This window comes from Arachis stenosperma, chromosome 8 (genome assembly GCF_014773155.1).
Source record: "Arachis stenosperma cultivar V10309 chromosome 8, arast.V10309.gnm1.PFL2, whole genome shotgun sequence".
Taxonomy (NCBI): Eukaryota; Viridiplantae; Streptophyta; class Magnoliopsida; order Fabales; family Fabaceae; genus Arachis; species Arachis stenosperma.
In genome coordinates this window covers 54820287-54831453 of record NC_080384.1, presented here as the reverse complement: position 1 = coordinate 54831453, position 11167 = coordinate 54820287, and the positions used below count along the sequence as shown (strand labels likewise).

At 31.7% G+C, this 11167-nt stretch overlaps 1 protein-coding gene across 1 annotated transcript; it reads left to right on the top strand.

Moving 5' to 3' along the window:
• Positions 1–6360: 6360 nt before the first annotated feature.
• On the top strand, positions 6361–7866 carry LOC130943737 (NAC domain-containing protein 100-like). Its single transcript, XM_057871740.1, has 3 exons — positions 6361–6764; positions 6847–7124; positions 7200–7866. The coding sequence occupies exons 1-3, from the start codon at positions 6590–6592 to the stop codon at positions 7713–7715; spliced, it is 969 nt and encodes a 322-aa protein (XP_057727723.1). The 5' UTR covers positions 6361–6589; the 3' UTR covers positions 7716–7866.
• The last annotated feature ends 3301 nt before the right edge of the window (positions 7867–11167 follow it).

Below are 11167 nucleotides of genomic sequence, written 5' to 3'. Positions count from 1 at the left end.
ACTATATATAAAGATACTACCAACTAACATCATAAATATTTATCTACTAACTACTAACTTTCAACTACTTATCATTACTTTAATACACTTCAATATTTAACCATGACTAACTCGATATAACATTTGCAGTGAATCGTGTGTCATTATTTGTTCACAATCCAACACTCCTTCGTTATATTGGGAAAATGTCAAAAGAATTCTAAGATATTTGCAAGATATGTTATGTCATGATATTATATTCACTAAAGCTGCTGACTTCAGGATTTTCTCCTTTGTAGATATGGAGATGAAATATCAGATTCTCTAAAACGTGAATCCCATAGATTCATAACAGAGTATTTTTCGCCAGGTCAATACGATGTTGGAGAGAAATTTTGATCTTTTATTATAACAGTTACGCTGATTTTCTTAGTTTAATGATTTGGGTCGCAGTTGTACATGTTTATTCTTGATTTAGGTTTAGTAAGGCATAACTTCAATGAGGAGTAACATTGATTTTGGCTCTCTTGAACTTTATTTTAACTTCATAAATATCAGAGTTCGATTTTATTTTCTTCTTTTACATCCATGATTGAATGCAATTTTTAAATGCCAATAACGTAATCAAGAAAATCTTATTGGTAAATTTGTTCACATGAGTTAACATATATAGTTTACAAGTAACTTGTGAATTTTTTTAGCGTAAAACGAATGTAGAAAAAGTGTTACGAGTTTAAGTGAAAATGATTTAAACATATGTAGCTTCAGATAATAGTCGTTACTTACCTAGATTATACCTAGATGGTTATTACTAAAGAGAACAATAAAATATGTGGTAGTACGCATTTTGCGGCAGTTTCGTTTAAACCGCCGCAAAATGCCTAACAAGAAGTCACCGGCGGAGATATCGCGGCAGTTTTTGAAAAGATGCCACGAAATGCAAACCTGACGGCAATATAGCGGCGGTTTGAAAAAAACTGGCGCTAAATCTAAACCTGACATCAATATAGCGGCGGTTTGAAAAAAACTGCCGCTAAATGTCGGCTTGCTAGCAGCCCTAACACCTAATCGCCGCTATCTGCCGGATTTGTTGTAGTGTACAGATTGCAAAAAGGACTTAGAAGATCAAGAATCAATATTTGAATTTCGTGTGTTCTTAGAGAATAATATTATATCCTAAAAAAATGACATAAACAAAAGTGAGTAAAAATAGCATAAAAATAGAATATAAGATCATGTGTGCAGTTCAAACAGAAATCATGTCATTACAATAACTATTATAGGGACTACAAATTTACAAAAGGGTGCGTGCCACCACCTATTTGTTGGGATAATTAAAGTGCTTGTCTCCTTGTTATCAATTGGAATTGAATTTTTATTTTCTAAGAGATCTAGTTAATAAGAAGTCTTTTTATATTGTACATATTTCATCTCTTGATTAAATTACAGACTATTTGACAAAACTTTTGTCTCAGTATATTTTTTATAGATATAAGCGCAAGCTGAGAATATTCCAAAATCCATACCTCAATTTGAAGATGGGGTTATTAAAGGAGAAAAGTAGAATTTGTTAAAACGGTTATAAATAAAATTACACAATATTTATGATAATAACTAGTTAGTGTTGAGTAGTTAGTTGATTGAGCTGGCTAAGTTAGTTACAGTGGTGTTTCTTGATTAATCTTGATCTTTAGTAGTCACTAGCATCGTATATATATAGGGAGTGCAAAGTCCCATGTATAGGTAAGTAATATTTCACACCAATATACAAGATTTTTTATTTTTTTGACAGAAAAAAACTTTTATTTAAAAAAATAGCCAAATAACACTTACATATTATAGAAGAAATATTAGATTTGAAACTAAACAAGAAAATAGATAAATTCTGTGTTGAATTATTGTTTGAGAGGAGGCACAAAATTTGATTACAAGGAATCATATACAAAAGAAACAGAAATTCGTTACAATCTCTTTTGTTTCTAAATTTACACAGGAAGTGTTGTACCACAAAAACTTATCTTTTCTGCTTCTTAGAATCGGTCTAAATTATATCTGAAACTGTAAATATTTTCATAGATGAAAGTTTTCGTTGTATCTTCATCCCGAACCTGCAAAAATATCACCAACAAACTCATAAAGAAAATCAATACACCGCAAAAGAGGAGAGAAACACCACAAATGGGTTATTTAATCTAGATTTGGATCTTAGATCTAGATCTCTAAAAACAGAAAATAACAAAACGAACAAGCAACAAAATAATAACAGAATAAACAGAGAGAAACAAAAGGAAAGAGTTGCGAAGGGAAGAAGAGAATGCAGGTGATAGCAAGAGAAGGGTAGCGGAAGATTGTGGCCGACGAAAAAAAAGAAAAAAGAGAAGTGATGAGAATGTGGCTGGTGAGAGTGAGAGTGAGACAATGAGAAGAGAGATATAAAGGATTCGGGAGGAAGAAAAAAGAAAAAGAGACAGGAAAAAAAAAGGAAAAAGGTTTCACAGGAAAGAAGAGTAGTAGAGAAGAGGAGGAGGGTCACCGCATCCTAGGCTGAGGCAGCGGGGCGGCCCTCAGAAGGCTTCAAACCTATTTCCTTTGTGTGAAAGAGAGAGCTAGGTTTTCAATTCTAGGTATTCTCTTTATTACACCAATATACAAGATTACTTCTACTGCAAGTCATTTATTTTGTTCTGATATGATTTTACATGTTCAGTTCAAGTCTTCCACAGCTTCTTCTCTAAGAATCGTGCTCTCTCTTTTTCTTGATCCTTTAGTTCTTTTAGAAACTAATTGTTCAACGGGTTGGAGAAAATCAGAAAACCATGTCAAAGATTAATAACAAACTATGAGGACGATCTAAGCAAAATTCATCTATGAACACGCACTTTTTATTTTTCACTACTTGGTTAAAATATATAGTAGGAAGTAATAATTTTTCTTAATTAGGTCTCAGATAAAATCAAGAAATGCATCGCAGAAACTAGCTTATGAACAGCAACGGATTCTCCCATTATAACCACCCCACAAATGATGAGCACATATACTCTATTATTATTTTAATCGTTAAAGAAATTAAATATTAAAGATATAGTAACATATGAACACATACATATATACTACGTAGGCAATAACATTAAGAATTAACAATATAGTTTGGTAGAGATGTTGATGAAGCTACATTCACGTGATCTATAGTATAGTTAGCCGACATGCATGTACGAGGAGCATAAGTACATATACACGCCATTTTCTTATTTTCTTCTTTAATCTTGTTATACATCATATAATGTTTTAAACATTTTCTTGCAGGCACACATTCAAGTTGCCAATTTCTTTTTTCTCAACTTGCGTTATTTTTAGGGTTTAGATATAGAATCTTATTGGCATCTCCTTTCCATTCAGAATTTTCAAGAATACCAATAATCCCTTTTTCTTTTCCCATTATTGTTATTTGTGAAATGAATTTATCTTGCTCAAATATTGCAATTGCGTTTCTTGCAATCCATTCATTCTCGCTGAGTTTCTTTTTTAATTTGAACACTAATTAACGTTATAAAGTATTCTTAATGACAAAATTCCAGTTCAAACACGAGATCACCGTACCACTCAAGATAATTAACAAATCTGTGGACGAAAATAATTAGATGAAATTAAATATGTTTTAAATTTTCATACAATTCAAACTTTTAAATTCTTATGTCATGAAAATCTTGATCATAATAAAGGATTATAAAAATCAAGTTGCTCAAGAAAGCTTCTAGGATTCAGATTTATAAGACTTACTATCTAGTAGATCTTATTAAACTGTAACGAACGTGTTTTTTGACATCTCTTAACTTATAATTAGCCTCATAAATAGATTCTTTAAGTTTACACCATATATGTTGTTTAAGTCTACTCCTTTGAAATAGATTCTCATACTATTAAATGTTGTTTAAGTATTATTGAAAATTGAGTAGTTACATTGGATGGTCTTCATAAATTTATGGTATGTAATTAGTTCGTTAGCTTTTGATTAAAGAAAAAAAATACAAAGGTCTTAGATCTGATTATGAGAGCTGTTAATAGTTAATAATTAGTGTATCTATCAAATTATTTCTATATATGTAGTATAGGAATGGCTTCAACAAGCTAAGGTCTTAGATCTTGATTTTGGTTATGATATTGAGATTTGGTTTAATAAAGTTTCTTTGGGGAAGTGCATGCACTTTATTTTATATTTAGTAAATCATCATGTACATATATTTGTAATAGAAAAATAAGTGTTTTTTAAAATATTTTAAAAAAACTTTTTAAAATTAATTTATATTTATTAAAATTTAAAAATCTAATATAATCTCGTATATTAACAAATATTTAAATTTACTCTTGAATGTCAAGATTTTATGAAAGTCAATTAAACCTTTCTTTTAGCTTTGAAGTCATTTAATGACATAAAACTTCCAAACATAGCATTACTATATTAATGCATATTCAAAATTTCAAATGTTAGTATGTGAATTGTTTTGGCTATTCTTAATTAAGTATTAATCTACAAATTAGTGCGTCTCTCTGTGTGTGTATATATAATTATATATATATTGATATTAATTATTGATTATTGATTTAAATAACGAGTTGGACATGAGAGTAAGCAAACTACACGTACAACATGATAATAATGTACCAACCTGGTCAAACACTAAAAAAAAAAGAGAAAGAAAGAAAAAAAAAACACCACCAATCACTGCTTTTCTTGTCTATTTTGCTATTCATTTATTATTATATATACACTTCTTCTTTTTTTTTAATTTACCAAAAGTTTTTCCTTTAAACAAATATCAAGGTTATACTTATACATCACAAATTCAACTTGACATAAGGGGAAAAATTTTTCCTTGCAACCAGCAGCCAAGTAATATAATTACTTTAATTCATTTTCAGTATTTTCAACTTTAATATTCCCCAAATATCCTTGCCATGCCTGTTTCGGAAACTTTTATAAATAAAAAGGCCAGTTGTTTTCTCTCTCTCTCGTCGTTTTGTTCCCAATAAACCTTGAAGGCCATATTGGTAATTTTGATAGGCTCACGAATAATGCTCTTTTATCTTCTCGTAATGGAAAAAATAATGAGAAACAAGGGGAAAGATTCTTTAATTTTGGTGTTTATCTATTTTAACAAAAATGGATATTTAAGTTATTAACTACACCACCTGACCCTATTTTATTTTCATGTAATGACTGAGAAAAGAATTCCATGATGAGTTGATCAGAGGCACCAATCAACATCGTTGTCTCGCTTGATTATTATTTATTAATTCGTGTCACAATAATAATATGAAAGAATCAATATCCCAAACAAAAGAATAAGAGACTCTGTAATATATTGTTTACGAAATTATTAATGTTTTTTCATTATTAAATAGTGAGTTTTACAAAGTAATCCACATTGGATTATCATAATCATATGCATGATATGGTGGTGACTGGTGTGTTGAGCCATAACATCTTGTAAGGGTAAAATTGAATAACAATGACATATAGAAACAGTCACAAAATTAAAGAAATTAAAAGATATATTTGTATCTCATTTTGTAATGGATTAACTATTTACACATTATTAAGGTTATTAAAATTAAATGTTATTTCTCATTAAATTAACAAAAAAGAACGATAAAATAAAAACAATGTTACATGATCAGTAAATATTATTATTTTTAGTCAGTATTTTGTTAGTAATAATTTATACTAATATTTAAAAAGGTTTAATATACAAAAAATATATAATTTACACTTATATTTATCAAAATTTACACACATGAATCAATACAATTAATTATTGTACTAGTCAAATAATAGCTAAAAATAGCTGATCCCAAAAATTTCTCATAAAATAATTCGTTTTTATATATATACTTCACATTTAGAACTTATTATGATAAAATAAAATGAATATCAAAGTTTACCCTACAATAATTACTAAAAAAATGGTTTTATTAAGTAGAGAATAATTTTTCTAAACAAAGTGAATAATAGGTTTTAAAATTGACCCAATAAAGTTAAAAAACACTCCAACCCAAATTACCTCCTAAATCTTACCATTAAGATAATCATCTGCACACCTAATGAATTGAACATCCAGCTATTGTTAATTGTGCAGGAGTAAATCGAATAAAAAAAATAACCATTCAATTAAGAATAATTAACATAATCATCTGCATACCTATTGAAATGAATATCCAACATATCCATTGTTTACATTGTTTAGTATTCTCGTTATCTCTTTATAGGTTTTCTTTAAAAAATTAAAAAAAAGGCCTAAAAACGTTGTGTGTAAAATTATGAAAAGATAATAGATATAAAGTTGAAGAAAGTGGGCAATAAACGACCAACTGGGTTGCCTTACATTCCACGTTTCTTTCTTTCTTTGAAATACAAACACAAACACAAACACACACACTGGTATTTAGGGGGATTCTTTTTCTCTCAGCTTTTTTTACAAATCTCTCTCGATCACTTCCATGATTCTCATCACCTTTTCTTTCCCACTTTCTGCATACTCGATCTCTTCTCTTTCGATTCTCATCACCAATTCCTAGAATTCACCCTTTCATTTTGGGGGTTCTTACATATCAAATGGAAAACATTTGTTCAGAGGTTGAGATGGATTTGCCACCAGGATTCAGGTTTCACCCAACTGATGAAGAGCTTATAAGTCATTATCTCTACAACAAGGTCATTGACACTAACTTTTCAGCCAGAGCCATTGCTGAGGTGGACTTGAATAGGTCTGAGCCTTGGGATTTGCCATGTGAGTTCACACTAAACTAAACTAATTCAGTTTCTTATTTGGTTTTGTTGAAATATATATATATAAAGATTATATTGTTTAGGGAAGGCGAAAATGGGTGAAAAAGAGTGGTACTTTTTCTGTGTAAGGGACAGAAAGTACCCAACAGGATTGAGGACAAACAGAGCAACAGAAGCAGGGTATTGGAAGGCCACTGGAAAAGACAAGGAGATATACAGAGGCAAATCACTTGTTGGCATGAAGAAGACCCTTGTCTTCTACAAAGGTAGGGCTCCCAAAGGTGAGAAATCTGATTGGGTCATGCATGAGTTCAGGCTTCATGGTAAATTCAATCCCCACAACCTCCCCAAATCTGCAAAGGTACCTCCTTTTCTTCTCCTCTGTTTTCAAACTCATAATACATCCATCATCATTAACTAGTTCTAGCTTGTGCAGAACGAGTGGGTTATTTGCAGGGTGTTTCAGAAGTCTTCAACCGCCAAGAAAATCCATCTTACCGGGATAATGAGGTTGGACTCTTCTGTTTTCTTGCCACCATTGGCAGATTCCTCATCATCACCTTCCAACACTGCTACTACAGCACCTTACGTGCCCTGCTTCTCCAATCCAATCATTCACAACCAAGTTGGGATCTTTGATCCATTTAGCAACACCCCTTTTGGTGCTGATTCATTCTACTCTTCTCAAGGGATGCCAATGCAACATGCTCAGCCACCAAGTTCCACATATTCCGCTTCCGGCTACACCACTCATGACCATTCAATTCTCAGAGCCTTGCTTCAAAACAATTCTTCAAACCTCAGGAATGGTTTCAAGCCTGGAGAGAGGGAAATGGCCCATCATCAAACTTCTCTTGTTGATGCCAACAACAACAACAACAATGGAATCACTTCTGTTGTTGCCCCACAGGACCTTTCTAGCCTCTGGAATTACCAGGTTCAGATCAAGTAGCTATGGAAACTGAATTCTGAGGGTACAAGAGAAGCCATTCTGTTGTGATTTATTCTCTGTCTTTTGGTGTTGTTGCTTGTCTTAATTGATTTTAAGTAAATCATGTATGAATATTTTGTGATGTCAGTAATAATCTTGTGAATTTATATTATTTTGGTCCTTTTGATACTTTGCTATTGTTATAGTTGCAATGACCTAAATTATCATTATCATTATTCTCAGGGTTAATTGTAGTTTTTTTCCTTACATTATATAATATTACTATCAGCTACCAAATTAGATACGGTATAGAATATATTTTACAATATAAAATTTATATTAAGAATTAGTTAAATAATATATGTATTTATACATAATTAATTTAATAATTGATTTTTCATATGCACATAATAGTTTTTATATATTTCTATACATTTTATATGATCTTATTATTAGATATATAACTATTTATGATTTGATAATAAAATTTATGAGTCAAAAACTAAATTCTAAAATTAGATTGTGTTAAATATATAAGTATTTTTGTATTTTTATTAAATAATTTAAACTTTTAGTCACTAAAAAAAATAATTTAAACTTTTAGAATAAATAATTTTACGACGATTTAAAAATAAGGCGGTGTTATATTTACATAACTATAAAGTATAATGATATAAGATCTTATATAATATCTAATAAGTTGGTAAAAGATAATGTAATTAATTCTTATTATAGATGTTTTGTGTCAAGTTGGATTAAAAATAATGGTAGGATGAGAGCAATAGGTACGCTACATGGTTGATCTTGTTTTTCTTGATTCTATATATATGAGCAGATCTTGGAGGAAGAATGACCATTAATGGCTCTGGTAACTAATATTTGAATTGCATATTTTATTTACTCCTAAGAATAATATTAGATCGCGGGGACAGAGTCAATAAGAAGAAGTCTCTAATATTTGTAAACACGTGCACGCGCGTGCTTTGACATGGACAAAAAAGAAAAAACATTTAACTAAGTTATCTGCATTTACCTTTGCATGCGTTCAATTTAACAAATCAACAGTAGGACTCTTCCCTTTCTCTTTCTATGTACATGTGCGCGTCTGATAAGACATTACATATGTTTCGTTGTCAAACACATAAATTCAAACATTTTTACCCAATCAATCATAGGACATGCACTACAAAAAATGTTGAAAATTCCACAACATTCTATATGACTGTGACTTATATCCATCTTTTACTTAACCCATTATTCTATAGTTGCCTTGTATCACTTCCATCTTTTACTTAACCCATTATTCTCTGGTTGCCTTATATCACTTTCTCTTACCGGTGGTAATGGAACTAAATTCGTCGTACCGATCCGCTAAATTCGTCAAAAATAATGGATTAGACTAAAACTTTACCGCTAAGCTTACAAGTTCGAATGGAGACGAGACGGACTGAGATTTTAATATTTTTAAAACAAAAGATATTTTAGTATTATATCAAACCTTAAAATTAAATCATCCTTTTCTTTTTTTCTTTCACCCCATCAAACAGACATTTAGAATCACAATCATGTCACTTGTCCCCTTTATTTTTATTCTCTCTTCATCAACGTTTTTATCATGTTCGAAGCTTCTAAAATCAACATATTCATCATCGTGCGACTTCAAGCAAGCACCAACGGCAACATCAAGCACCAATTGTAGTCTAGCAAGTACCATCGGCAGCGAGCCTCCTCTGCCCTAAACGTGCAGCGGCCAACCTCCTCCTCTGTTGAGAATCGAAGCAATTAGTTCTCTCTTCCACCGTCAACACATACCAACAACTTCTCAGTGTCTCAGCTCAGCCGTTAATCACGGGCTAGCTGTGGTGGCGCTCACCCAGCCGGCCAACCCCTCACTCTGGCAATTTTAATTTTCAGGTTGGTACAATTGATGTTTTTTCTTTTATTTTTAAAATTTTACCAAACTAGTTCGCTGGTACTATATTAGTTCTGTTGTGGAGCTTTTGATTCCATTATAGGTGCTAATTTTGTCTCTAATTTTTTCTATTATGGTTGCTTATCTGTTTTTAATTGTCTGTTGTTTTTAAGTTTTTTGGTCCTCTTATCTACTATTTTGACTTTGAATGTGGAACTGTGTTGATTGTTGAACCTTTTTTAAGTTGTTACTGTTGATGTATATTTGTTATATAAATATAGACTATCTAAAAAAAAGGAAAAATAGAGAGAGAAGGTGGGCATCTCGCCAGTCCACCCTTTGACGGAACGGGATAGCAAGTTTAACCCATATCACTTTGGTAGGGTGGGCCAGTCCGTTCCGTTTTGTGACGGGGAGAGACAGAGTGGGGTTGACCCGCTGTACCACCCCTACTTTCTCTTATATATTACAATGAATTTCATGTCCAAGTAATCAACATAAAAAATAATATGACTCATTGGTTTGTGAAAATATTTTTTATTTTTATTTTTATATTTGTACCAAACCTTATTAGGATCGACAACTGAGGCATCAGATTTTGGGTCGTCTTCACTAGGCTGAGATTGTTGGGTCGCAACCTCCAATCTCTGCGTCTAGTCCTCCTCTATCTGTGACACATATTGTGGTTAGGATGACAGTTAATTGACTTTAAACCGAATACATTTTAAACTTAGAATTAATTAAAAACTCACATAATGAGTCGCAGACCGCTCATCAGCAAATCTCTCTTTGTTGGCCTTTAACGTATGGGTATACTTGAAGGTTTTCACCAATATCGGCTCACACCCAACGACTTAGATTACACATATTGAAACGAAGTAATAAAATAAAGCAAGTAATAATTAATTCAAGTAATAATTAACAAAGATTAGTAAACTACATACCAGCCTACTCTTTGTCTTCATGAACGTCGCCGATCAACCGGTATACTTCAACAACCTCCGCAATGTTCTGTTAGCTCTGTTCGTCAGACGACGGCGCCTAAACCCCTCATCAGTACTAAAATAGATGTCTAATATCTTCTTAATATCTGGGCAGATCCAAGTTGTGAGGTGGTCGCATCCCTCACTACTGTCCTGTATCATCTACTGAAGTTGTTTATCTATCCGGTCGTCGTAGATCTTCCTGATTATGGGATCATGTTCCCTATCCTATATAAATTTCTATTGCACAAAGTATTTCAAATACATTAGTTAGTCGAAATAAAATACAGTTAAAATACAGTTAATTCAATAACATTGGGTTCTTATCACCCACTTCTGAAACCATCGCTCTCTGATCTCAGCAGGAATCTTCGTGTAGCTCAGTCATGGATTATCATACATGGACTTAATCACATTGAAGATCTTCTATGTACATGCATTTTTGTTTGGTGCAAACCTATCCAAAAAAAATTAAGATTAGCAAACACATAAAAATAGATACAACTTAACAAAATTAAAATGGATTACGGATAAAAGACGTTAAAATAGTACTCACGTTGTCATGCCATCAGGCCGAA

What these genes read in the sequence shown, in the direction of transcription:
- LOC130943737 (XM_057871740.1), top strand. Translation starts at nt 6,590, where the DNA reads ATGGAAAACATTTGTTCAGAGGTTGAGATGGATTTGCCACCAGGATTC. An exon ending in TGAGCCTTGGGATTTGCCAT is followed by an intron (nt 6,765 to 6,846) that starts GTGAGTTCACAC and finishes TATATTGTTTAG; the next exon opens with GGAAGGCGAAAATGGGTGAA. An exon ending in ACCTCCCCAAATCTGCAAAG is followed by an intron (nt 7,125 to 7,199) that starts GTACCTCCTTTT and finishes TAGCTTGTGCAG; the next exon opens with AACGAGTGGGTTATTTGCAG.